The sequence below is a fragment of the Emydura macquarii genome, unplaced genomic scaffold (assembly GCF_026122565.2).
Source record: "Emydura macquarii macquarii isolate MOO-44397 ecotype Brisbane River unplaced genomic scaffold, CSIRO-AGI_Emac_v2 contig_3348, whole genome shotgun sequence".
In the NCBI taxonomy this organism is placed as follows: Eukaryota; Metazoa; Chordata; order Testudines; family Chelidae; genus Emydura; species Emydura macquarii.
In genome coordinates this window covers 5264130-5291265 of record NW_027133485.1, presented here as the reverse complement: position 1 = coordinate 5291265, position 27136 = coordinate 5264130, and the positions used below count along the sequence as shown (strand labels likewise).

The window sequence follows — 27136 nt, the reverse complement described above, 5'->3', positions numbered from 1 at the left end:
TCTGGGCTTATTTCCCACGTCTGCCGGGGAGTGGGAGTCAGGGACTCCTGGATTCTGTCTGCAGCTCTGTGACCTTGGGCAAGTCACGTTGCCTCTCTGTGACTCTGTTTCCCCAATTCCCCCCGGTCAGGGCCTTGGGGAGCTCAGTCCACCTTCATGAAATGCTTTTCAGTCCCTCGGAGCAGAGAGGTGGAAGAAGCGGAGGCCTTTATATTAGCATTCAGCACAGGCAAGCGTCGGTCGGTGACGGGACGGCATCAGCCGCAAAAAAAATCACATTTCTGTCTGAAAATGCTGAGCCTGCTAGCTGCAAAGATCACTGTGGGAGGTGGGGACGTGTCTCTCTTTCGCACAGCTTGTTTAACCTGTGCATTTCAAGCCAGATTTTCTAAAGGGACCAGCACTCAGTGCCTCCCAATGGAGTCCTGGCTGGAAAAACCCTCAGAGGCCTCTAGAGGGGGAGCAGAAACCCCCCACCAATAAAATCAGGCTACTGTCAGGAGGGGATATGCTCTTTGCATATAGTCAGTTTCACTCAGTTCAGCTCCTTGGTTCATCAGTTTCACCCTGGTTGGCAAGACCCCTGTAAACATGAGCAGGGGAGCAGGACCCCCCCAGACCCTGTACAATGTCAAAGGTTCTCTGGCGTCTCTTAATCCCTGTCGGCCCCACCTGACTGCCACCGCAGCCTGTCGGAGTGAGCCCCAAGGAAACAGGCTGCCTTTGCTGAACCTGCTCTCGCTAGCAGGGAATGCCAGGGGGTGTCTGGTAAGGGGGCTGAGGAGGGGGGTGAGACTGGGGACTGCGGGGTCAGGGAAGGACTGGCTGTGTGGGAGACAGAGCCTTGCCCCTCTGCTTGTCCCCCCGGCCTCCTTAACATGCGTTAGTTATAAAAACGATCTTCGAGGGCGTTCCTGCCTCCCTTGCCCCGGCCCCATAGATCCAAAGTGGGGCAGAGCCACGTAACAGCCCTCCAGGATCTGCTGGGCGGGGCAGTAGTGGGACAGGATGGCAGGTGGCTGAGGCTTTGGGCTGGGGGGTGTTGGACTTAAGGCATTTAGGCACCAAAAACTCAAGCCTCCACCCCAGGAAGGGAGGAGGGCCCAGTGGTCAGAGCAGGGGTGTGGAAGTCAGGACTCCTGGGGTCTGCTCCCAACGCTGCACTGACTCACTGTATAGCCTTGGAGGAGTCACAGCGCCGCTCCGTGCCTCAGTTTCCCCACCCGTCGAACGACGGGTTGCGACGCCTCCCTGGCCGCCGCGGGATTGGAGCCTCATTTGGCGAGTGCTTGGAGGTCGTCAGCCCAGAAGCTCAGCCCTTCCCTCTGCCATGGGCGGGGGGAGCTGCTTTGGGTGCAGGCCCTGTGCTCCGGGGATGGCACGTCCCCGCTCCCCATCCCTCGCCATGCCCTGTGCTGCGCGCGGCGTGTGCCGGGCCGGGCCGGGCCAGAGGCGTGATTGCTGTGTGCTGTGTTGCAGTTCACGGCCTGTGGGAGGAGTGGTCCCCGTGGAGTCTGTGCTCCGTGACCTGCGGGCGAGGGGCCCGGACGAGATCGCGGCTGTGCGTTGCTCCGCAGCACGGCGGGAAGGCCTGCGAGGGCCCTGAGATGCAGACTAAGCCCTGCAATATCGCACTCTGCCCTGGTTAGTAACTCGCTCCTTGCCTCGGCTACTCCTCTGCGCTTTCCCGTCGCCTTGCTTGCCTCCCCTCTGCATCCCCCGCCGCCCGCGGAGGCACACCTCTCCCCTGCCCTGTGCGTCTCAGGGCACTTGGGTCTCCACCCTCCAAGGTATTTAGGCTCCTCACTTGGACTGAAATCGAAGCCTTTGAGGGTCTGGGCCTTAGGAACCCCAGGGCTGGGGGTACCCTGGCTGCCCCTCCGCTGTCCGCCAGCTCGCACGCAGGCCAGAGCGCAGGGTGCAGATGTCCCGGCAGCCCCTGCCCGTGCTGAGAGGGAGATTTAGGGAGCAGACCAGGCTTGTCCCTTGTTCCCTCCCCGGAGCTACCAGAGTGACTTGGAGGGGGAGCTAGGTCTGAACGGGGCCGGCACCGGCGGAGCGAGGTTCCGCGTGAGTGCAAAGGGGGCTGGCTGGGGTGATCCGGGGGCCGGTGGCAAACACGCCCGTTTCCCTAGATGTGGCTACTTCACCCAGGCCCAGCCATGGCGTTTCTGGGCGTGCAGGGATGCACGTGAAATGCGTGGAGCGTTCCCGCAGGGTATCCTGGATTCTGGGGAGGGGCCCAGCCTGGGGGGGGCAGGGAGGAGGAGGAACTGGAAGAAGGGCCTTTCGCAGACAGGACTGTGGGGTGTGGGGATTGAGCGTCGTGCTACGCCCCAGCTGGCTTGTTAGCGCGCAGGGCCCTGTGCGTGCTGGAGAGGTCACGGATGTTCCCCGGGGCGCTGGAGGAAGGACGTGGGGGGGGGGGCAAAGGAGGGTGATGTGATGGGGCTGTAGTGAGTCAGGAGACGTGGTAGGCAGAGCGCCAAGGGGAAGAATGCAGCTGTGGAATGGGGTGGGGGGAAATATGGGGCAGAGTAAGAGGGCAGGAGCTCTGCAGTGTGGGGAAAGGGGCTCTGGGGTGGGGGTACAGAGAAGGGGCCCAGTGGAGGACGGCATAGGGGCAGGAGCATGCCGTGGGCCAGCAGACACTGTAAGGCGACCCCCTCTGGGAGCAGTGCCGGGCGCAGGGAGGGTCTGGCCTGGCCTGTCGGGGCGTTGCTGTCGGCAGCGAGGGCTCCCCGGTGGGCAGCCTGTAGCTCCATCCACGCCGACTCCTGCCCGCCCCGTCGCTGGTAAGGGGATGGCAGACGACAAGGGGCTCCCCATCTTTCTGTGGAACCCCTGTCTCCGTGCTGAGTCCCAGCGCCGGCCCTTTGGGGCACCCCCCGAGAGATTGGGGATGTGGGGGGGCCCTTCCCCCTGCAGCCTGTTAATTTCTCCTGGGATCTCTCTAGCTCAGAGGCCCAGAGGTGGGGGGGTTGCCACCCCCCTTCGGCAGCTGGGATCCCTCTGGGCACTGCCTTTGACCCAGCGTGATTGGGGGTGTCACCCGTCTCCATCTCACTGGCCGGGGGGGGCTGATGTGCAGCACCCAGCAGGCTGCTGGCAGGAAACGGGTCACTTGTAAGTGGCTTTGAGCCCAGTGCTAATGAGCCATTCCCTCCGGGGCAGAGCTGGGCAGCGGTGCAGGGTGGGGGACGGAGGGCCAGGGTGGAGCCCTCCCAGAGCCCCACGGCGCCGGCCAGGAGCCGGCAGAGGGGGAAGCGGGAGAGCGGGGCGGCAAAGAGCCGTTGAGCGGCCTGGCTCCATGGGAGTCAGGGGGTCGGATCCCCTTGCAGCCGAGCCGTGGGGACTTCCACCCACCGAGGAGCCGACCCGGAGAGCTTCCTCGCGCTCGTTGCGTCACTGAGTGTGCGGTGGCGGGTTGCCAGGTGCCTCTTCCCTGCCCTGTTGGGTGGCTGAAGGGCCAGGCCGGCTGCCAGCCCCGGGGGGGGGGGTGAATAGCTCTGTTACCCCAACGGGGGCCTGTGCCGGCAGGGAGCTGGGACCAGGAGGGAATCCAGATGATGGGGACAAAGCGGATTCGCTCGTTTCCGAGCCGGCCATCTGCCCCCAGCCTCTTGCCAGAGCCGGGCCTGTCCCACAGATCCAGCCCTATGGCTCTGGGGCTCCCCCCTTCTTCCTGCTGTCAGTCCCTCTGCGTTTCCATGGCGATGGTTTTAGGATGGTTCTGGGAGCTTGGTGCTCCCATCAGCCGGGGATTTGTTCTGCAGTGGGTGGGGACATGTCCTCGGCGTGCGACTGGCTGTCCCCTGGGTGGAGCTGGAGCCTAGATAACCTGCGTGTGCTCCTGGCCGTCGGCCCCGCAGCTCCCCTGGCCGCTGCAGGACACATGGCAGCAAGTTAATGCTCCCTCTGGGGCGGGTCCCGCAGGGCACCCCGGAGAAAGACCCCTGCTGGGTGGGAGCTGGCAGAGCCACGGGGACGCCAGTGCCGGCATCCGGGTATGGCAGGGAGTCGCGACGCCCGGCACGGTCCCTGCTGAGTTGCCAGTGGGAGGATCCGTTGCTCAGCTCCGGCGGTTCGGTTCTGCTCTGCCGTGGGGCTGAATAGCGGAGGTGCTGCTCACGCCTCTCAGCGGTGGGCTCCCCTTGCAGAGTTCTGCTGGTGCCCCTTGCAGGCACCCCCCCCTTCGGCCTGTTCTCCCCCAAAGGGGCTGGCGGGAGCATGCTGCTGTTTGGGACGTAGCCTGACATCCACCAAGCCGCTGCAGCGAGACCGCTCCTGGCCCAGGCAGATAGTCCCCCTGCAACATGCCCCCCAGGGGGGCAACCTGGCCACCTGGCTTCTGGAGCCGGTGAGCTGGGAGGAGGCTGGTGCCATCTGGCCCCACCAGCTGCCCCGGGGTGGGAGCTGCAGGCTGTTACTCAGCAGCACTTTGCAGAGCTGTGGTGCCCTGGGTGCATGGGGAGCCGCCCCCTCCTGCTCTTCCAAGAGGCCCAAGTCCCGGTGATACGTTGCCGTAACCACCTGCAGGGAGGCCGGATTTGAAGCCAGGTCCTCGAGCGCCCCAGCGCACACGTCTGGGATTTCTGCTATAGGAGCAGCATTCCGGGGCAGCAGTAGTAGGCTGTTACCCTCTAACTGAGCAGGCACTAGAGGGGGGCGTGATGCACACTTGGCCAGGGTGTGGCCGAAGCCCCTCCATGTGGATAGGGGAGGACGCGGTTCATGCCTGGGTCTGGAAAGCGGGGGCCACACGGGATTGCCCCGGCCCCGCAGCCCCACGGGTCCCCTTTGCACTAACTCCCTTCTCTCCTGTGCTTCCCCCGGCAGTGGAAGGCCAGTGGCTGGAGTGGGGCTCCTGGAGCCGGTGCTCGGTGTCGTGTTCCAACGGGACCCAGCAGCGGGCGCGCAAGTGCAGCGTCTCGGGCCATGGCTGGGCGGAGTGCAAGGGGGCCCACGCTGACGCCAGGGAGTGCGCCAATCCCGACTGTCCAAGTAAGGCCCACGCGCGCTCATGGGGGCGGGGCGGGGGGGGGACGTGGCTGGGCTGGTGCAGGCCACGGGAAGGGCTTGAGAGTTCGGAGAGCAGCCGCGCCGTGTGGTCGGGCTGCAGTGCTGGGGCCTTGTTCTTGTGCAAACTCGTCCACACGCGCTGGCGTATTGGGGCCCGATCCCTGTGCAGGGACGCGGGGGGGAGGAGAGTGGCAGCATCCCCGGGGAAAAGAGTGGCCTCTTCTGGCAACTGGCTGTGAGCGGCGGTGCCGTGTCGGGGGGGTCCCTGTGCGTCGCTGTGGGTGTGAGCGGTGGTGCCGTGCTGGCGGATCCCCGTGCATCGTTGTGGGTATGAGCGGTGGTAGATGCCGGGGGATCCCCGTGCGTCACTGTGGGTGTGAGCGGCGGTGCTGGGGGGGATCCCTGTGCGTCACTGTGGGTGTGAGCGGCGGTGCTGGGGGGGATCCCTGTGCGTCACTGTGGGTGTGAGCGGCGGTGCTGGGGGGGATCCCTGTGCCGTCTCTCTTGGCATGATTTGCCTAGCGAGTTGGAGGTTGGGTCCCTGCTGCTGGTGTGCGAGGAGTGAGAGGAGCTGGCACTGCCTGACCCTTCTGTGCCATGTGCCGTCTCCTGGCCCCAGGCTGGCGTGGTGCTCATGATGGACTAGGTCCCAGCTCCCAGAGCCAGGCGGCGCTTGCTATCCGGGGTCTCTGATCCCGGTCTCAGCTGCTCTCGGGATCTCTGCGTCCAGGCGCTCTGGCCGCCCCTTCCGACCCGTGGCCGCCGCGGCAGCTGGCGTCTCTGCTCCCTGGCAGGTCTTGGGCTGGGGCCCAGACTCGGCATAAATGCATTTAAACAGAGCTGCAGACTAGCCGTGGGAACCCGGCTGAGGCGCCAGCTGTGCTCTGTAGCAACGCTAATCTTGTAGTGGGGGTGGAGATGCCCGTCAGCGGGCGCCGGCAACAGATGGGCCCCGGCTTCCTCTCCCCGCCATAGATTTCATCTGTCAGCTTTTCTGAGAAACCTGAAGGGGAGGAGCTGGGGGCAGGCTGCGTCCAGAGCTGGGGTGGGGGGTGCACCGTCTCCTGGGCCCTAGCGGGCTCCCGCTCGCACCATCTAAGCTCAGACACGCTGCCATGTGCTTCCCCAGCGCCTGAGGGCCCGGGATCTGTCCCCTGGGATGGTGGGGAGGCCAGGGGGCTGGGGATATTCTCTTCCCAATATCCCATCCCTGGATTCCTGCCGAGTGTGCTGGGGGATGGATCCAGACCAGGGGCTCTTCCGCTGCTGCCTGCCAGAGGGGCCGAGCCTGGGCGCCGACGGGAGGGGTTTACCCGTCACTGCGGGTCCCCGGGGATGTGGGGGGGTTTCTGCGAAGCTGCTGCTAAGCAGGGCAGGTCGGCGGGGCTGCTGTGGCGCCGTGGCCTCCCTCACAGAGGGGTGTGCATGAGCGTCTGTGCGACCCCTCACGACGGCACGGGGAGCTGGCAGGCCCACGCACGGACGTGGCACGCGAATCTGGAAACGCGGCCGTGCACGAGGAGCCGTGCAAAGGGGAGCTGAGCCCGTGCGTGTGAGCCTTCACAAGCGCCCAGAGCCGCTGGTGCACGCTGGTGTGTTGCGGCCCGGACCAAGCACACGGCCAAGAAGACACCGTCCCGGCTAAGTGTGAGCGATTGGGTCCGACAGGAAGAGGTTTAAGCCGTAGCACTGCTGCTCGCTCGCGGAGCTTTGCTGTCAGCCCAGCTGGCGGAGGCCCTCTGCCTTTGGAGCCGAAGGCCCAGGGTTTCCTCCCGCTGCCAAGTTCGTTGTCTGCGTGCGTGCGCTTCAGTGCAATCTGCACGTGCGAAGGCAGCCTGGGCAAGTGCACGAGGGTGTGCACAAGAGTGCACTAGCGCAGGGCGGAGCTGGCTCCGTGCGGAGCCGAGGACCTTTCCCGGACCTCGACGGCCCTTCAGTGCCGAGGCTGGTCCTTTCGTGCCGGCCTGCATGCGCCCCTCTGCGTGGGGGTGGGGAGGGTAGCAGCTCTGTGCGCGTCTCCCCGTCCCCCAGGGCAGGAGGGGAATTGTGTTGTCACCAGCAGAGACTGCTCCCTTCCAGCGACCAGCACGCTGCGCTGCGGGCAGGCAGGTCCGCCGATGGTCTTGGTCTCCCACCTCTCCCCAGTTGGCCCCGTCCCCTCGGCTGGGTCCAGACAGGCCCTGTGCACCCGGGCCTTGCGGGCGGGCGGCTGTGTGGCCTAGTGCAGAGCAATGGCGGGCGCTGAGTCACGTGCCCGCTGCCCTTTAAATGTCACTCGGCTGCGTCGGGGGCGCCCGTTCCTGGCAGATTCACGGGGCGCAGCCGGGCTGCGGTGCTGTCTGCCGTCTCACGGCGATGGGCTGTGGCTGCCTCATCTGGTATCCCCCGGGCAGAGACCGGAGGCAGGCTGCGGAGACCCCCAAAGGTCCCAGGTCAGCGGGGCTGCCTCAGCCCGTGCCGGGTGGGGCCACGTTCGGTGCTGCAGACCTGGCGCTTCCTGCGCCGGGTCCAAGAGAGGGCGCGAGCTCTGCCTCTGGGATCTGGCCGCCGCCAGGCTGGCCATGCGAGTGGCAAGACCGTGCAGCCTGGCCCGATGGTGCGGGCGCCGGGCTAGGAGGCAGGAAGTCCGGCCTCAATCCCCCCGCTCTGCTGAGAGTCCCGGGGCAAATCGTGTCCCTGCTCTGCGCCTCGGTTTCCCCACCTGTACAAGGTTGGCAGCGATACTGACCCGCCGCTGCGCAGAGCCGGGAGGCTGATGTCTCGATGCTCCTCAGTGTCTCCCTAGACTGGTGTGTCACTGCATTCTGACCCCTTCCGGGGGGCAGGGGTCACCCCAGCCCTGCGGGGTCCAGAAACGCCCTGAACAAGGTGCAGGGGGGACGGGAGTCGCGTTGGTGTCTGGAGCCTGGCACGCGGGGGCCTGGCAGTGGGCGGAGGGGTTCCTGGAGGGGGCAGGCCAGCTCTGTCTGGGCAGCCCCCTGGCTTGGCAGGCAGATGGCAGGAACGTGGGTCTGGGCGGCGTGTGGGGCCTGGGTGTGTTGGGGCTGAAAGGACAGGAAGCGCCGGGGGAAGGAGGGGGACTGATTAGCTGAGGGCACCCTGGGACGCGAGGGGACGTTTGTCTCGTTTGCTTGAAACGAGGCTGGGGTGGTTGATTAATGGGTTTAATAATCTGTAGAATATTTGATGAAAGTCGTTACAGGCTGGTGCGGCCGTGTCCCAGCCACAGAGCTGGGCCCTCCGTGGCACTCCATCTCGCTTGTCTGTCTGTCTGTCTGTCTGTCTGTCTGGTTCCCCTCCCACCGCCCGGAGCAGGGCCCTAACTCACGTCTCCTGCTCTCCCCCCCAGCAGCCGATGGCAAGTGGGGCCCATGGAACCACTGGAGCTTGTGCTCCAAGACGTGCGACACGGGCTGGCAGAGACGTTTCAGGATGTGCCAGGGCACGGGCGTGCAAGGCTACCCGTGCGAGGGCTCTGGAGAGGAGGTCAAGACCTGCAACGAGAAGAAATGCCCAGGTACTTGGCAGAGAGTCAGCCCGGCCCAGTCACCTCAGTGTCACCCACCGACTGTCCCGCCAGCTTGATAGCCTTCTGTCCAGCCAGCACCCTCCACCCATCCATTCATCCAGCCGTCCTTCTGCCTACCCACCTTCTGTCCGTCCTTCCATCCACCCACTCTCCCTCCGTCTGTCCATCCATCCGTCCTTCCCACCCACCTACCGTCCATCTGGCCATCCTTCCATACATCCTCTCTCCCTCCATCTGTCTGTCCATCCTTCCCACCATGGTCCCTCTGTCTGTCCCTTCACCCACCTACCATCCGTCTGTGCATCCTTCCATCCACCTGCTCTTCCTCTGTGTATCCCTCCGTCCCTCCACCCACCCGCTGAGCCGCCGTGTGTCCGTCAGTCCCTCCACCCACCTGCTGTCCCTCTGTCTGTACCTCTGTCCTGCCACCCACCTGCCATCTGTCCATTTCTCTCTGTCCAATCTGCCTGACCCACATTCAATCACCCTCCCTCTATCCTGCCAGCCAACCTGCCACACACCTGCTGGTGCCCCCCAGCGCCCCCCACCAGTCTAGTGGCCGGCCCATGCAGAGCAGCCGTCTCCCCGCAGACCCATCCCCCGGGTCGGGTGGGTTGGGATCCCTCCGCGGGCCACCGGGGGCCCGTCTGACGCTTGCATCTCCTTGGCAGCCTTCCACGAAATGTGCAAGGACGAGTACGTCATGTTGATGACCTGGAAGAAGACGGCCGCTGGCGAGATCATCTACAACAAGTGCCCGCCCAACGCCACTGGTGAGCTTCTCTGGCGCCTTCCCTCCCCCGGCTCCCACCCGGGCCGAGAGCGGAGCAGGGAGCGGGACGAGGCATCTGGGCTGCAGGATTCCCGGCCAGGCCCCCGAGGATTTCTGCTGCCTCCCCAGAGCGCTGGTTCCCCGGCCCGGCTTCGCACCAGGCTTCTCCAAGACAGATTGCGGGGGCGGGGCGCAAGCTGCTGCTGGGGCTGGGGGCTGGAGGCAGGGGCTGTGGGTGTGCAGTGGGGCTGGGGAGCTGCAGGGGCTGGAGAGCAGGGACTGCAGATGATCGTTGGGGTTGGGGGGCTGGGGCTACGGGCGCTGGGGGGGCTCAGGGCTCACTGCTTCTTTTCCCATCCTACGTCTAGGATCCGCCAGCCGCCGGTGCCTGCTGAATGCCCAGGGGGTGGCGTATTGGGGCGTGCCCAGCTTTGCCCGGTGCATCTCCCACGAGTACAGATACTTACGTCTCTCAGTAGGTGCACACTCCGGCCGGCACGCCGACGCTCCCTCTTCTCCCCTACGCCCCCCGCTCTCCAGCGCCGCCTTCGCTGCCTTTCCCCAGTGCTCTGAGTGCTCTGAGTCCCCCTCCGCCCTGCCAGCTCCATGCCCAGTGCTGTGCCCAGTCTCTCTGCAGGAGCGCCCCCGGGCAGGCAGCCACTCGGCCGCGGTACTGGGGGTCTCTGGTTTCTGGGCCGCGTTGCCCCTGCCGGGGGCTCCCGGGCTTTGCAGTGGAGGTGGGGGAGCCTGGGGCCGTGGGTTGAAGTAGCGGGGGTGGGACTTTGATCGGACGCTGTCCAGAGATGGGGGGCTGGAGCGGGATGGGGATTGCAGCAAAGTGCTGATGGAGAAGGTGCCTCACGCCTCCTTCCTGGGGCCTGCCCCATCCCCACGGCCTCTTCCTTCAAGCCAGCGTCTTCCGCCACGGGGCTCCCGCTGGGCCGTCTGAACTGCCTCTCCTCCCTTGGCTTCCAGTCCGTCCAGCCCCACCCTCCCGCCGTCTCTCCCCTTCGTGACCCTCCCCTCCTCATCAGTGCCTCCAGCCCCTGGATCGCTGCTTTCTGCCCCCCGGCCCCCCTGCCACCAGCCCAGCCCCCCAAGCTGCCTGAGGAGCGATTGCGGGGGGACGGACCCGCGACGCTTGTCTTGCCGCGATCCAGCCGAAGGGGCAGGGCGCTGGGCATCCCAGGCATCCCCATTCCAGCGGGCGCTGATCTCTCTCCTGGCCTCGAACGCACGCGTGTTGGACCCATCGGGGCCAGCGTCGGCCCCGCCATGTGCCTCGCTGAAGGGAGAGCAGGGAGCCCCCACAAAGCCAGCGTAGCTTTGCAGAGCCACGGTCCCCTTTGTAAGCCCCGGCCTGTGTGTGTGTCCCCCTCCCCAGAGAGGGTGCGCTCAGAAGCCAGGCGGCCCTCGGGACTGGCAGACAAAATCTCCCCCACACACAGCAGCCCCTGACTCCCACCGGTGACATGAGGGCTTTGCATGAATATTTCATTGCAATTGAAACTAATTAGCTTCCTTGCCCCTGGCTTCCTCCTCCGCCCGCCCCGGGCGGGTGATGCGAATAATCCCTCTGTGTCCCCATCTTCCCCGCCTGTCCTGTTCCCTGGCAGGGCCAAGCGCTCTGATGTAGTGGCTCCAGGAGCTGCTTTGATTCGCATTATCCCCATTCGACATACAGGGAAACTGAGGCAGGGAGCAGAGCGGTGACTCACCCTGAACCGTGGCTCGGTGGTGAAGCATTCCTGATTTCCTTGACCCCCTGCTCTAACCCCCCCTCTTTTGGGGGGCTCAGGGGCTGCAGGGTGGGGCTGGGAGCAGAGGAGGGAGGGGGCACCCTCCTTCCTGGGGGAAGAGGAGAGAGGTCCTGGGCCCTGCAGTGGTGGCTCCTGGGGGCAAGGACCATCTGGCAGCATTGCCATCCCACACTGGCCCCCTCAGGCTGGTGACGCCAGGGCCACTCACCTGGCAGCGTCCCAGGCTGTGGTCATGCTGTGTGGAAGGGGCTGGGGGCAGGGAGTTGCCAGGGCACAAAGGCGCAAGGCAGGGAGGGGATAAAAACCAGCCCCTGTCTGGATCGCCATCGTCCTTTGGACACCCACAGGCATGGCTGCCTGGCAACGGGCCCAGCTGATGGGAACCTGGAGAGCTGCCATCTTGGGTGGCATCTCCTGAGGGGACACGTTCTCCTGGGCTCACAGGGAGATCTGCCCCCCATGGGGTGTGCTGGGAGGACCCGCCCCAGGGGGACCAGGCAGGTGGAGAGCAGGGGAACCCGCCTCTGTGGCTCCCATAGGTGTCTGTGCTATTCCCAGACGGGACCTCCTGTCCGGCTGCTGCCTCAGGGCGGGTTAAAGGTACCTGTGGAACTCCCCGCTGCTGGGTAATCTCTACTCCTTCACACACCCCCGTCTCTGTCTCTCTCTGCCAAAAGCTCCGGGAGCACCTGGCCAAGGGGCAGCGCATGCTGGCGGGCGAGGGCATGTCACAGGTGGTGCGCGGCCTGCTGGAGCTCGTGGCCCGCCGGACGTACCTCAGCGGGGACCTGCTCTTCTCGGTGGAGATCCTGCGCAACGTCACCGACACCTTCAAGAGGGCCACCTACGTGCCCTCCTCGGAGGACGTGCAGGTACTGCCCGGCTGGCGGGTGGGCCCCAGCCCCTGGGAAAAGGCCCGAGTGCTGCGGGGGGCCCGGGAAGCGACCGTGAGGGAGGCGGCGTCACCGTGGCTGCCTTTCCCTGCCCTCTCTGGCATTGTTGGGGGGGGGGCTCACCCCTAGTGCCTTGGCACGGACCCTTTTGTGTCTGGAGCTGTGGTTTCACCTGCCCTCTCCGGACCCTGCTGCAGCGGGGTTCCCCCCGTCCGCCCCGAGCTGGGTGAGGGGTCAGTAGCAGAGGGGAGCTGTTGCAGATGCCAGGATCCCACCCTCCCCAGGCCCCTGGGCATCGCCCGGCCACCCCGCCCCGTCCCAGCCGCCCCCTCACACTTCCTCCCCTCTCCTCTCCTCCCGGCAGCGCTTCTTCCAGGTGGTCAGCCACATGGTGGACTCGGAGAACAGAGACAAGTGGGCGGACGCCCAGCAGGTGAGCTTGGCCGTTCGGGGCAGGGCGCCGGCGCCAGCAGGCCGGAGAGCCGGGCACTCAGCCTACGCGGCGCGACTGTGGCGGTGACGGGCTCTCGACAGAGCAGGGGGGCGGCTTGGTGCCAGTGCGGCCAGCCCAGCCCGTGGGGCAGCCCTTCCAGCTCCCCACCCAGACTAGCCGGGCAAGGAGGAGACGGGGGGGGGCCCCCGTCAGCAGATGGCCCTTTGGCTAGAGGGGACCTGGTCCGGGAGCTGTTCTGGGGCCGTGTCTGGCGCTCTGGGAGGTAGCGGGCAGGGGGCTGCCTGTGGAGCGGGGTCTCTGCCGTGGGGGGTCCTGGGGAGGTGGGGCAGGCTGGGTGGGAGCCCTGGCCGTGTCTGTGCACAGCTGTTGGCTCAACGGGGCGCTTGATCGCAAACCGAGGGAGCCCGGGCTTCGGTGGGAAGGGGAAGCCGGTGGGGCAGGGGGCATGTGGCGAGCTGCCCTCCCCTTGCCATACCGGGGCCGCTGTCCCCCCTGCCTGTGCCCGCAGGTGTCCCCCGGCTCCGTGCACCTCATGAAGGTGGTGGAAGATTTCATCCATCTGGTGGGGGACGCGCTGAAGGCCTTCCAGAGCTCCCTCGTGGTCACCGACAACCTGGGTGAGTGGCCGGGCGGGGGCGGCCGGGCGTGGTGCTGCTTTATTCTGGGGGGGGGCGCCCCAGGCCACTGCAGCCCTGGGCAGTGCGGCAGAGAAGCCAGGAGCCTGGGCAGTGGAGGTGGCAGGAGGCACCGGAAGGGTTAACCACTCCGGGCCGGGCACCTGCCCCTGCAGGGCTGCGCCAGGCAGGCTCCCTGGAGGCGTGTGGGCAGGGGCGCCGGGGCAACCTGAGCTTGGCCAGTGTGCCCAGGCCCGGGTGAGCCGGAAGTGACCCTGTGTCCTTCTCCCCACCCTGGCAGTGGTCAGCATCCAGCGAGAGCCCATCTCGGCCGTCTCCAGCGACATCAACTTCCCCATGAAGGGGCGCCGGGGCATGAAGGACTGGGCCCGCCACTCGGAGGACAAGCTCTTCATCCCCAAGGCTGTGCTCAGCCTCTCCTCCTCCGGTAAGGGGCAGCAGGGGGCAGCCGGGGCTGCTGTGTGTGCGCTTGTCTGCCTGTGATCGCGTGTGTGTATGCCCCCATGCGAGGTGTGAGTTTGCACGCACATGGGCAAATGCCCGTGTGTCTGCATCCCCAGGTACGCATGCGTCGTGCAGGTGCCCTCGGTCCTGTGTGACCGCACGTCTGCCGGCGTGTTGGTGAAAGCACATTTGCCGAGTTCGCAGGTGAGCAAATGCCCATGCCCGCGTGTGCACGTGTCTGCTTGCTCACCTGGGAGCACGTGTGCGTGCACATGCACGTTTGTGCGTGCACATGGACAAGGCCGCCCGCGTGTGTGCGCATGCGAGCTGGGTTTTGCTGCCCCGGCCCTGTGGCGGACACTTGGATGCAGCTGTGCCTGAGGATGCAGACAAGCAGCTACCGTTGATTTGCATCTGTTGACTCAGTGGCGGCTGCGTTAATCACCAGCGCTCTGGAACAAGGCGCAAACCATGGTTCCCAGCCCAGCACACGGCGCCTGCAGGGGCTTTTCATCTTTCAATTACCTGTTAATGTTGATTAAAAATCTGGGCAGGCACCCGCTGTAGGGGTGAAGGCAGGCTGCCCTCAAGCTGGGTCCTGGGGCTGCCCTGGGAGGTGCAAATGGGCCGCCTGCGTCCCTTGGCAGATGGCCCTCTGTCTCTTCCCATGGGGGAGTGGCTCTGGGCTGGACTCACGTGTCAGACTCTGCTGGCCGTGCCCTGAATGGGCCACTGTGCCCTTGTGGTAGCCAAGTACATGGCCTGGGCATGGTCGGGAGCTGGGGACGGCTGCTATTCCACCCGCATGCTGCATCGTCAGCAGGGCTCCCACAGCCCTTCCCCTTCCCAGCGCCTCGCTGCAGCCGGTCAGTACGTTTAACCCCCTTTTACAGGTGGGGAAACAGAGGCACGGAGCTGGGAAGGAATAGAACCCAGGAGTCCCACCTGCCACTCCCCCGCTGTAAGCGCTTCCTCTCGCTGGAGCCACCCCTGGCGGGCAGGGAAGGGTCTGTCTGCATCCCCGGAGACGGGGAAGGGTGTTCATGGGGTGATAATAATGACTTGCTTTGCCAGGTGTGTGTCCCCGTCCCCAGGCTGGAGGCGTGGGAGGAGCCAGGCCCCAGAGATGGGGGCTGGCCCCTGCTCATTCTTGCTCTGTCCCCTCCCCCTCTCTCTGCAGAAATGGACGAGCCGTCGTACTTCGTGATTGGGGCTGTCCTGTACCGCACGCTGGGGCTCATCTTACCTCCTCCCAGGTTGGCCGGGCCGGGGGGCAGGAACCAGGGCTTCCGAGTGGAGCAGGGAACGATGACCCGGGGTGCGGGTGGTGGGGATGCAGCACTCGACCCATCCCGGAGTCCCAGATTGCTCGTTACATTGAAATGCAGCCCTGGGGGCAGGGAAGGGGGGGAGATAAGGCTGGGCCCTGCAGGGGAGTTGCGCCCTCAGACCCGATCCACAGCCCAGTGCCCTGATCTGTGACCTCACTGGGGTTATCGCTGCGTGTGCTGAGTGCGGGGCGGTTCTGGGAGGAATGGAGCACGGGGCAGAGCTGGTTCCCGGGTTGAGGATCAAAGGAGAGGGCCCCAGGCTGGGGTCGGGTACAAGACAGCACAGATGGCGCCGTATGTGGGCAGAGACTATGGTCCCTGGAGTGGGGGGGCGGCAGATGAGAGCAGGCACCTGTCTCCGGGCAGCCCAGCTTGCTGCTGTACCAGCCTAGGCCAGGGCCCAGGGTGAAGGGGGTGAGACGCAGGGTGGGGCAGGCGGCGCCAGGCCCAGGGGAGCCCGTGCCACTCAAGCAAGGTTTCCTCCAACTTGTGTCTGCTGCCGATCGCTGAAACCAGGAAGGAGAAAGAGAGAAACAGCCGGGGTGCGTGGGAAGGGGTATATTTGGGTTTGAAATGTGGGACAACCGAGAGGGCTGTATGCACTAATGGACACATGCATGTGTGTGTACACACGCGCACACACGCACACGCGCGCTCTCCACCCATGTACAAACAGGTGTGTGTGGATCCACCCACCCACCTGCACGGTGGAGGAGTCACAGGTTCACACGCGGTGCCCAGGCCCGAGCCAAGCCCAGCACAATTGTGTACATGCAGAGACGGGGCCAGGGGACTGGAAAAGCTGCTTTACGCCGCTAGCCTCCGGAGCTTGCTCAGTTTAGCCGAAGCGAAAGACTGTGACTGGGAGACTCGAACGTGGGGAACAGAAATTGATAACGGACCCTTCAGTCCAGCCGACGAAAGGTCTAATAAGGGCTAGGGGCTGGAGGCAAATTTAGACTGGAAATCAAGTGTGAATTTTTAGCAGTGAGGGTAATTAACGACTCACCCGGGGTGGTAATTACCGGGACTTACCAGGGTGGATGGACGTAGCCACGACTGGCACTTTTTAAAGCAAGATCGGCAGTTCTCTAAGACCTCTGTTCTAGATCGAACAGGAGTTAATTCAGGGGAGTCCCCTGGCCTGGGCTCTGATCCGCAACGGTCCCTTCTGGCTTTATCATCGCTGAGTCTGTTCATACCTACCATGTGTAAGGTGATGAAATGTGCACTCAGCTCGTGCGACGTGCGTGAGCACAGACAGGCCTGTCGTGCCGTGGGCACATGTGCTCACATGCACACACGTGCAACACACGGGTGACCAACAGCAAGATGTACCGGCACCCGGCGAGCCCCGGCCCAACGCTTGTGACATCTTGCACCGTGTCCGGGCTGCAGCATGTTCCCTCCTCTCCGCAGGAGCCCCTTGGCCGTCACCTCCAGAGTGCTGACCGTGACCGTGCGCCCGCTGACCAAGCCCACGGAGCCCCTGATCTCCGTAGAGCTGTCCCACATGCTCAACGTAAGTGCTGCGCGCTCCGAGGGGGCTCTTGGGGCAGCAGTGGGGTTGCAGCCGCCTGCCAGGCCCCACTGTGAGGTTGGAGACATGGCCACCCATCGCCCACCCCTGCAGCTCTGCTAGGGACACGAAGGTCGCCCCGATTCCTCACCCACTGCATCCCTGCAGCCCTGTGTGCTCGCCCTTCCTCGTTGCCATGCCCGGGCCCTGCCATCCGCACCCAGACCCTCTGCCATTCCAGTCCTTGGTGCCCCTCAGTCCCGACCCACGGCCCTCTGGCTAGCCTGGGCCCAGCACGCAGCTCTGCCTGTGTCCCCCAGCTGGCAGCCTCCTCGCCCGTGCCGCCGGCTCTGCTGACGCCCCTCCACCTGTGGGCTCCCTGGCTCCTCTGTGTCTTACCCGCCTCGTGAGGGGTTGGCGCTTGGTCCCTAGGGCGGGTGGGGCAGGGAGTGAGCAGCTGCAGCTCCCCTCGCTGGGGTGGCGGGGGGACGTTTCCACGGCCACGCGTTACCAGTCAGCCTGGCTTCAATGCTGCTGAGGCACCCGACGCCCCGACATCTGCAGGGGGCCCCCCCTGTGTCGCTTTTCCCCGGCCCGGGCTGCGGTGGGCAGACACTCACGGGACTAACGGTGGGAACGGGTCGTGCTCAAGTCCGAGAGCGCCTCCCACCCGCCCCAGCGGGAGCCGGGGAGACGGGACCGGGAGAGAAGGAACATCCCCGCCCCGGGTCTCTGCTGACCCGGCTCTTGTCTGTCTGCAGGGCACCTCGCACGCGCAGTGCGTCACCTGGGATTACTCCAAAGCGTGAGTATGGCTCTGGGCCCGGCGGGTCCCTGGAGGGGGCGGGGGGGGGCCTGCTGCTAACTGAGCCAGGTTTGGGGTCTGTGCTGCCGTCCCCGTCCTGGCCCCACAGCAGCACCCGCTGCCTGGCGACAGGCGCCCGCCCGCCCTTCCGGAGCTGCACCCGTCTGCTCAGCCAGCCGGGGACAGAGACCAGCGGCACAAGCTGTTCCTTCCCCTCTAGCTCCTGCTGCCTGGGCTCTGTGCCAGCCTGCCCCGGCCTCGGGCAGGGTGACCCTGCTGGCTCGCTAGCCCCTTGCCGCTGCCCGTCTGCTCGCTAGCCCCTGGCGCCCAGGCTCTCTGCCGAGTCTTCACTGCACGCTGTCCCGCCGTTGCAGAGCGGCCGGGGTGATGGCAGCTGGCCGCCTCCCCTCCCGGCAGATGGGTTACCGGTTCCGGCACAGCCCTGCCGGGGAGAGACTTGACCTGGGCTGGAGGCCGGACTTCGCGCTGTCAACCGGAGACGGCGGTTGATGTGGAGAGGGCTACTGCAGACACTCCCCTGCGCCCCGCGCTGCCCTGGTCCCCCGCAGGCACTGCCCGCCCATCCGGGGTGCAGAGCCCCATGCAGAGGCGGGTTGCCTGGGCAGGACCAGGCACGGGCTGGGTGGGGAGCGGGTCGTCGGTGAGCCGGAGCCAGGAGACGCTGTGGTTTCTTTGCAAGGGGAGAGGGAGGATGAGGAGGGAACCGCATACCGCAGGCGTGGAGGGTTGACGGGGTACAGATCCCTAAAGTGCTGGCACCCACCTCTGCTGCCTGCCCCGCCCCAGCCGAGCTGGCGTTCGGGGAGGGGACCCACCATTGGCTGCAGGGAGCCAGTGACTCAGATGGGGGGGCCCCCACTCTTCCCAGGCAGAGCCCCGACCAGTGCCCCCCCCTCTGCATTATCCTGGCCGCACGGTTTATTACACAGCAAGGAAGCGTGACGGCCGCGTCTGCACGTAAAGGGCGAGGGGGCGGGAAGGAGGCCAAGGCCCCCCGTGGCCGCGGGTTCGTTTGGCTAATCCCGGCATCGATCGGCGCCCGCTGGACGCCAGAGACTGATGCCTCCAGCTGGCCGGGTGCAGTTCGTTAGCGAGGGGCTGGAGCAGGGAGTGAGAAAGCGGCACAGCTTGCCTGGGCAGGGAGGGGGGGGCAGTGGTCTGCAGCGATCCTGGCCCGGCGCTCTGCCAGCACTGCCGCCTGGGCTGGGAGCTGGGGCCGGGGGGGGACCATGCTTCCGGCCTGAGCGCCTGGTTATTTTAGGCCCCTTCCGCTCCCTGCTGGCAGTGGTTGTGGGGGCGTTTGGTGGCACGGGAGGTCGGGCAGGACAGCCCTGGGGGTCTCTGGTGGCCTTGGAATGGCTGAACGTAGCCGTGCGCGGCCCCCCCCTCCCCGCCCCACAGCTTCCCCCCCCCCCGGCGGGTTGCCAGAGCAACCTCGCTGTAACTTTGTCAGCCTCGGCACGTCGTGGCAGCAGCCGCAGCACGCACTCCTACTCCCCTCCCCTCCCCTCCCCTCCCACCCCCAGAAAGGGCCTGGGAAAGCCGGCTCCGTTCCCTCCCACCCCCAGATCCAGCAGTGGTAGGGGTGGGGGGAGGGAGCATCTCCCATCTGGCTGCATTGGCGGCTGGGTGACTGAGCACAGGATCCCCCACCCCTGCAGTTAACGCCAGGAGCTCCCCAGCTGGCGGAGAGCCCGGGCATCACTGTAGCAAGCTGGCTCCTCCCAGCTCCTCTGCGAGGGTCCCAGGTCCACCCAAAGTCAGGTTCCTGTTCAGGGACCCCTCGGCTGGGACCTGACGGGTGATCCTCTGCTCTCGGCTGCTCCATCTGCTTCCCTGCCACGGCTCTGAGGCTGCCATTCGGCGCCTGGCGTGGAGACTCTGGGCCCAGGTGGGCCTGTGTCCATCCATCCCCAGAAGCCAGGCTGAGCCCTGATCCAACTCATTGCATCCAAGACAGTAGGGTGAGGTCAGATGGCCAGTGGTGGCCCATGGGGCCAGTGGATTGTGGCCGGTGTGATATTGTGGTGTCTGGGCCAGGCAGGAACTCGTGGGTTGTGCGTGGACTCATGGGTGCCTGCGGGAACACGCCATGGGCACGTGTGCGTTAGCATGTGGGTGTGCCCCCCATTCCGAGGGGTCTTTGCTGACGTGGAGCAGGTCGCCTGCACCCCCTGCACTCGCACAGACAGTCGTGCTGCTGGTGGTGCAGGCCGTCACGTGCCCAGGGTCACAGGCCCACGCAGTCATTCTTGTGTGCACAGAATCCTCGGCGCGTGGGCCGTCGGGTGTGTGGTTAGACACACACCTGCTTCTGGCCTCGCCCAGGCGGCTGCACCCCCGCAGCTTTGCACACCGTTGTCCGCCCGCACACCTCTAACCTTGCACGCCGCCAGCCGTACGCCCGTGAGCCTGCACGGGCGAGGAATCGTGCCCTGTATCGCACGTGGGCACAGCTTCGCCTGTGCACCATTAGGCGTGCGGCTGCTCACACACGCCGTGATGCCTCGTTGCACGCGTGCCCCCCGTCCCCCCTGGGCTGTATTACTCAGGGCCCTCAGGGCTCAGCTGCCTCCATCCTGGCTTGGCTCCTTTAATTCCACTCCGTTCTCTAGCGTTCAATACTTATGGGTTGGATGGAAAAGAGCCCGAAGCCAGTGGGGGGGTGGGAGAGCTGGCTCCCCTCCCTTCAGTTTAACCCCCCCCCCTCCCAACCTCAGCCAGCAACCTGAGCCTTCAGATTAAATCAAGCCGGTGTGCAGTGCTCAGCCCCCCTCAGTTGGCGTCTGGGGGGCAGGGAAGAGCGGGCGCGGGGCGCTGAGCTGGCTTTCGTCAGCGCAGCCTGGGGCAAGGAGGGGGGGAAGGGCAAGGTTTTGCCCCCGCAACTGGGTCACGAGCTAAATGGGCCACCCAGACAGTGCCCTGGCGCCGCTCAGACCCACCCCCGGGGGACCCAGCGCAGCCGTCGGGCGGGCGGTGCCGGCAAAGGGTTAAGCCGGCACAGAAGCCGAAGGGCTGGGGGCGCTCTGTGTGTTGGATGGTTTTAAAATGACTCTCTCTCCTGCTCCCCCCTTCCGTTAATCAGGGATGCTGCCTCTGGAAACTGGGACACGGAGAGCTGCCAAACGCTGGAGACCCTCCCTGCTCACACCAAATGCCTGTGTAGCCCCCTCGCCACCTACGCCGTGCTCGCCCAGCTGCCCAAGGACCCGGTAAGCGGCGCCAGCCCAGCACCCTGAAGTTCCCGTTCCTGGCTTCTGCTCTCGCGGGGCCTGGGCTGAAGAGGAACCAGGGTGGGATTGCAGGCGGGGAGGAGGGGGGAAGAATGCCACCCGCCTTGTGTGTGCAGAGGGGGGATCCCAGAGCACCGTGGGAACGATCCCGCGCTGGGACCCAGCACTGATCTTTGGGGTTCTGGAGCAATCCCCCCTCTCCGCAAACCGCTAGCAGGCCCCGGTGCTCGGAGAGCGCGGCTGGGATATGCAAGAACGCCGCGCTCCCTCCCCACCCCAGGGGAAGGATGTGATGCTGGGGGGGCGGGCTGCCTGCCATGGGGTGGGGCAGGTCCAGGGAGAGCTGATGTTCTGGCTGGAGATGGGTTGGGACGGGGGATCCCCGCATTCCTACTGACAGGCTGGAAACGTGCGTGAGGGAAGAGCTTGGGAAGGGGACAGCTGCTGCCCGGCGGTGCCCCCGCTTGCCATCCCCCTTCTCCCCTCCACTGGCCCGTTCCCCTTCTCCTCTCCTCTCCCCCTGCCGCTCTCTCACTCCCTCCTTCCCCGGCTCTGGCTCTCTCTCCCAGGTGGAGCTGAATCTGGGAGTGGGCCCATCAGGCTGTGCTCCTCGCAGGCTGCCTCCGGCCCCCAGCCCGCGCCGCTGTGTCTCGTGCTGGGAGCGAAGGACTGGGCGGCACCCAGGAACCGGCGGGGGGGGGACCAACAAAATGCACCTGCAGCTGCTCAGTCCCCCACCCCCAGAGTTATGGGTACAGGGCAGGGCTCAGGAGGGTGCATTCTGGCCCTGTCATCTCCTAGGGCAATGGGTAGATGGCAGCAGGGGCAGGGCACTTTGGCCCTGTCCTCCCCCAGGGTTATGGGCACTGGTTGAGGTGGGGGACATTTTGCCCATGTCCCCCCCAGGGCTATGGTACAGGGCGGGCGGGGGTGTTTGTGATCTGCCCTCCTGCGCCAGGAGTATGGGTCCAGGAGGGTGCTGTGCTCTGGGTCCGGGTCCCAAGAGGGACGCGGATGGGCCCACCATGGTCGGGCTCTGCTCCTGCCCCGATGGCTTTGCCAGCCCCAGAGCCACGTGCCCTCTGCGGGCCAGCTGAGGCCCCGAACGTTGGACTCTCTCCTTGGCCGGATGGGCACGAGCCCTGGGGAACCAGCTGCGGTGAAGGGGGCCCATGACCCACCCGCCTGGGGATTTCCCATCATGCGAAACCCTCCCCTCCCCCACACATGACGGGATCTCACCGGCAAGGGGGCGGCTGCGCAGTGAGCCGGGAAATGCCCCCCTCCCCCCTCGCCTCCCCTTTGCTCCCCGGCACCGCCCCCTCCCCGCGGCGTCTGGCGGAGATCAATCCCGGAGCACAGAGCGTGGCTGGCGATGGCAGGGGGGAGAGGACGGGTGGCGGGATCACCAAGGGAGCCATCTTGGGAGCCCTGCTCTCCCCCCCCCCCCCAGCATTCACTGGCGGGCAGATCCCCCCCCCGCCCCCAGCCAAGCGTAACCCGGATCCCAGCGGCCGCCCGGGGCCATTGATATGCTGGGCGCGTGCCCGGTTGGCAGGGCAACGCAGAGCCGGCCCCAGGAACGTGCTTTGGCAGCCCGGAGGCTCTGCTCCTCGAAGCCCCAGTGTGCGGGAGGCCAGGGCGCCCTGGGGGGGGCTTGGTGCCAGGGGGGGGCCTGGGGCTGTGCCCCGCTCGCTGGGGAGGAGCTTTTCGGGTGTGTGACGGGGCACGTTGGGTTTGCCGGGATGGGGTGGGGGAGGGAGCAGCCTCCAGTACCCCGGGGATTCTGGCTGCGCAGGTGATACAGCCGTGGGGCAGGGCTGAGGTTATGGCCGCTGGGAACCCATCCTTCCCACCACCCCCCATTCCAGGCCAGCTCTGCCCCCCGTCGCTCAGGGCAGCTCCCTCCTTCCAGCAGCTGGTGGAACGCCCCGTTTCCAGCCCCTCTCTCCCTCTCTCCTCCTGGGCAGGCCATGGACCCCTCGGGCGCCCCCTCCGTCCCGCTGGTGATCGGCTGTGCGGTCTCCTGCATGGCCCTGCTGACTCTGCTGGTGATCTACGCCACCTTCTGGAGGTAGGCTGGCCCCATCCCCAGGCCCAGCTTCGCCCTCGGCCCTTCGGCACCAGCCCAGAGGCCGGGGTGAAATTCCTTCTCGCCAGCGGGGAGGGACAGCGGGTGCAGGGGGAGCTGGGCGTTTGGAGGAAGCCAGATGGGCTGCGGGCACTGGGGCGGTGTCAGTCTCTGAGCTTGCCTCCAGATTTTCTACAGCCAGGCCCCTAGATCCGGGGTTAGCACCACCTGCCCCCCTGAGAGAAGTGGCCTGATTTTTCCAAGCCACGAGGCACCCTCTAGCCCCCCTGACTCCGCCGGGCACGGCCGATTTGGGTGCCTCTCGTTAGGCTCCTGCATCTGCAAACGCCCGCCTTGGCCGTGTTGGCTAACACCTGGCGGATCTCAACACTGCCCCGGCCGGACGGGCACCGTCTCAGCCATAGCCTGCCAGGAAATGGATCCAGGCGTCTCCATGGGCATCCTGGGAGCGGTGCCTGCCCAGCTGGGACCAACGCCTGAAGCAGGGCCACGGGCAGATGGCAAGTCCCAGGCTGCTGGCTTCTCTTTGCTTCCAGCCTGCGCAGTGTGAGAGGGGCCGCGCTGGCAGGAAAGCACTCGCAGCGGGAGAGGAAGAGGAGAGGGTAGGCAGCGGGGGAGCACACACCGGAGAGCAGAAAGGGGTGGCGAGGAAACAAGCGAGAGCTTAGCCGCAGCTGGATGGAATGTGTTGTTCCAGGATGTGGTGGCACAGACTTCAGCACAGACTAGCAACTGGAGTACAAGCCAACCTGGGTACCAGCTAGATTAAAGCTGGCACAGGGATGCCTACCTGTGCTACCGTCATACCTTTGCTTTGCAGGAGAGACGTACCCGTACGTACGTCACAGGGATGTCATAAGGCCTAACTAGTTCACGTTTGTGTAGCATGTTGTGTTCCCCGGGTTCTGTGGAAGTGCAGGAGTCATCCCAGTGTTGGTATTTGTTACATGAATTGGGTAGCCCCTGAAGTCACACTCACTAGGATAAAATAAACTCTCCATCCTCATGCTTCAGTGCATAAACTGTCCCCCAGTGTGGGGTCAGGAAGGAATGCCCTGCCTGCTAACACACTCCACGCACTCTGTGAAGGTCCGTGCTGCCCTCTAACATATCCCCATTGGCCACTGTTGGAGACAGGCTATCGCCCTGATAGGCAGTTAGTCTGTTATTGCATCATAGAGGCCCTTGCTTTCCCCACCTTAGATGTAGAGAGTAAACGGTCCAGGATGTTTGCAAGGGGCCCACCCCCAGGTCCCTTCAGCCTGCCTCCCTCTGCCCTCCATGCAGGTTCATCAAGTCGGAGCGCTCCATCATCCTGCTGAATTTCTGCGTCTCCATCCTGGCTTCCAACGTGCTCATCCTGGTGGGCCAGTCCCACATGCTCAGTAAGGTGAGAGTCTGGGCTTGAGCCTCCTGGGCTCCTGCCCCCATTGCAGCTGCCAAGGGGCGTTGCCTGGCTGGGCACCTCGTGAGGGCAAGACGTGTTCCTTGAAGGGGGAAGGAGAGTGGGAGAGAGACAGGCACCTGATGGGCATGTTCCCTGCGGTTGCAGCCAGAGAGCTGTGGGCAGAGCAGACTGAAACGGCAGGATTTGGTCTTTATCAACTGCTTTGCAGTGTTGCTGTGCGCTGTTAGGACAGCTGCTGTGCTCTGTCCCAGAGGTGGCTGCATTTCAGTCTCTCCTGTACCACTATAGCTGGTGAAGTGCTTTGGGATCCTCTGGGCTCTAGATATAGATCTCTCTGTTGTCCTGTCTCCTAGAGGATGCAGTAGTAGGTTGCTTGGCCAGGCCCCATGAATCTGGATCAGTGAATTCATGGATATAAATATTGAGGAAAGGGCAGCTCAGGCCTCAGATCACATCCCCCACTCCCACAGCTCTGCTGGCTGGGCTAGATGGGCAGTGCCTGCTGCGGCGTTCTGGGGGCGGTACCACCCTGCCGTCCCCGGGAACGTTGGCTCCCCAGGGACGAGCTCCTGAGAACGACAGAAGCAAGTGGCAATGGGGCGGGGATGAGTCACGCTGTGTGTGCATGTGTTTGTGTGCATGCCAGTGCCTTTGTGTGGGTTTGTGATATTTGCCCACCCCCAGTTAGCGCAAACCTGGGAGCAGCTGCTGCGTACGGGGACAGAGAGAGGGACAGAGGGGGCAGGCGCAGTGGAGGAGTGAAAGGACCCAGTTCCGTCTTGCCCGGGAACAGGGAGCGCTCGCCCCTGCCACTGAGAGAGTCTCCAGCTGCAGTTTGCTCTGCGGAGGAGAGAGGGGAGCTGGGGAGGGGGCTGGCTGAAGCCAAGACACGGCAGCTCGGGGCAGGGCCCGGCTCTCACGGGCACTGTGGCTGGCTGGCTGGTGTGACTCGTCCGGGTCTCCATGGTCCCCTGTTGAGTTAGTTTGGATGGACGGCAGTCAGAGGGGTTAACGTGACCGTGTCACTGCGCATCGTTAAACAGCGGCAAACGAGGCTCGGGGTTTGGCATCCAGAGATCTCGGCCTGCTCAGTGCCCTGGCGAGCACCCCATGAAAGGTCCTTTTAGCCCTTTATTAAACAGAAGAAAGGGAAACGGCGAACGCGTTTGAAATGTAACGTTTGCAGGAGCTCAGTCTCAGCGTCCTGAGCCCCGGCAAACCTGGCCCAGCATTGGGCTGTCTCAGGCGCTGTCTTTACCTGCTTCCTCCTGGCCACGGGCTTCCAGCAGTGCTAGAAAATACGCAGGCTCAGCCGGCGACGCCAGACTCTATCTAGACTCAGGGCAAAGGAGAGAGACAGGGAATGAGAAGAAATAAGGTGAGGAAGGAAAACAGCACTCGGGCGGGGACGACAAAGTCGCACATCCCAGCTGGTGGTGGGGATTTAGGCAGATCCAGTGGATGTGCCGATGTCATCTGGGTCTCTCTGTCTGGCCCGGTCTGGTCAGGACGTCGGACAATGAAGGCCCCGTCGGGTCACAGTGGATCCTAGGAGGTGCTGTGAGTGGTAGCCAGAAGGGTGACGCTCGTGCCTTCCTGTTCTCCCGTTTTTCAGTCAGCCAGTGTCTGCTGATTTCCCCCCAGCGTCTCTGAGGACCCCAGAAGGGGAGCAGAGCAGCGGGCGCAATAGCTCGTCCCCCCTCATTCTTTGGTCCCGCCATTAGGCCGAATTTCCGATACAGCAGATTTGATCCTTTGATTTCCGGTCCCACGCTTGTCTTGTTTTCCCAGGCATGATCTTAACACAGCCCTCGCGTTCTCTCAGGAGGCGTTTCTCTTTGGAGCGGTTCCGTCTGTCTTTCTCCTCGGGGCCCCTTTCCCCATCACCGGGTTATTGTGAGGTTTTCTGAACGTAGTCACTTGACCACGGTGGAGCTCACAATCAGGGTAAGCGTGCAGGCCCCACCCCCCGCCCCCGTGAATGCCCTCCCACCCATCAGGAGTCACCATGTGGCAAAACAAGGCCATTCCCGCAGTTCTCTCCATTCTCATGGAGGCTCGGCGCTGTGGCACACTCGCTGCTTCTGCTGGCCTTTGCGGACCCCACGGCTGGGCTCTTGGACCCACCACCCGGTCACTTGCCTAGGCTGTCTCTGAACTACCTGCCCTACAATAGGGGGGCCCCCAGTGAGTCCAGTCAGCATGGCCCAGGGCCTGCTCCCCCAGCGTTCCCTTCTCTCCGCTTCTTTGTTCTGAGCACATTTGTTCCCCAGTCAAGCGTCCATCCCCCTTGCCAGTCGTAGTACCTGGTATAAATGCTGCCGTGCCTCGCTCCACCCACTGTTTATCCCGCACGAATCTCCCAGGGGGGGCTGGAGCTCAGCGCCTTCTCTTCGTGGGACGATGCTCAGGCAGCTGGATGTTGATCAAAGGCTCCGGGCAGCTCTCCGGGGCACGGGCAGCCTCCTGCATCCTGGCGTGTCGCCCGAGGGCAGCTTCTCTTGATGTTCTGGACACAGGGCCCCTCACATGCCGGTGTTTCAGGACACCCGTCAGCAGGCTCGGACGCAAGTTGGGAGAGCGTCGCTTGTACGCAGGGGGTGGGAGGTGTCTGTTGGAGGCAGGGCACTGGGGCATTGCCAGAGTACGTTTGCTGGGGGTCCAGAGTGGAGGAGCAGCTTAGAGACACCAAGTTCCTTTTGTTTGGGGTTTTTATCCCCCTCCTGCCACGGGCTCTGAGCTGCAACCTCAGCCGATGGGAGGAATCTGCTTGCATGACTCATCTTCCTGGGGAGGAGAAGGAGAGCAGGGCAACAAAAGCCCTTTGTTCTCTTGCATAGGGAAAATCCAGGTGCACCATCCCACAATGGTCCATCTGCTATTAATGGAGCTTTCCTTTCGGGAAGATCAGCCTAATTAATGTCCCACTAATTAATGTCTCTCGCCTGTCTGGTGATTTACACAGCCTCAGAGGCTCCTAATGCAACCGTGGAGATATTCCCTTACAGACTGGGATACGGATGTTATACGTGAGATTAATTCAGGCAGTGACTCACCAGCATTCTTACAATTCGAATACCTGTCTGAACCACGCTAACACACACGTGAGCCCGACCGAATCCAGCTGCGTAGCTGACAGTGTTCGACGTGGGAACCCTGCCAGGAGCTGGCACCTGGTCCGCCAGCGTCACACCTGTTACCAGAGATTTGAGTGCATA

At 64.7% G+C, this 27136-nt stretch overlaps 1 protein-coding gene across 1 annotated transcript in view; it reads left to right on the top strand.

The window, feature by feature from the left end:
• The window catches only part of ADGRB2 (adhesion G protein-coupled receptor B2), a 58908-nt gene that overhangs the window by 16270 nt on the left and 15502 nt on the right, over positions 1–27136 (top strand). The window contains exons 4-18 of the mRNA XM_067533738.1: positions 1480–1644; positions 4840–5004; positions 8372–8539; positions 9223–9324; positions 9692–9798; positions 11761–11955; positions 12341–12409; positions 12939–13047; positions 13346–13492; positions 14690–14765; positions 16260–16362; positions 17121–17164; positions 20271–20397; positions 22389–22492; positions 23798–23900. Of these exons, the coding sequence (XP_067389839.1) occupies positions 1480–1644; positions 4840–5004; positions 8372–8539; positions 9223–9324; positions 9692–9798; positions 11761–11955; positions 12341–12409; positions 12939–13047; positions 13346–13492; positions 14690–14765; positions 16260–16362; positions 17121–17164; positions 20271–20397; positions 22389–22492; positions 23798–23900 (1784 nt within the window). The remainder of the gene's footprint in view (positions 1–1479; positions 1645–4839; positions 5005–8371; positions 8540–9222; positions 9325–9691; positions 9799–11760; positions 11956–12340; positions 12410–12938; positions 13048–13345; positions 13493–14689; positions 14766–16259; positions 16363–17120; positions 17165–20270; positions 20398–22388; positions 22493–23797; positions 23901–27136) is intronic.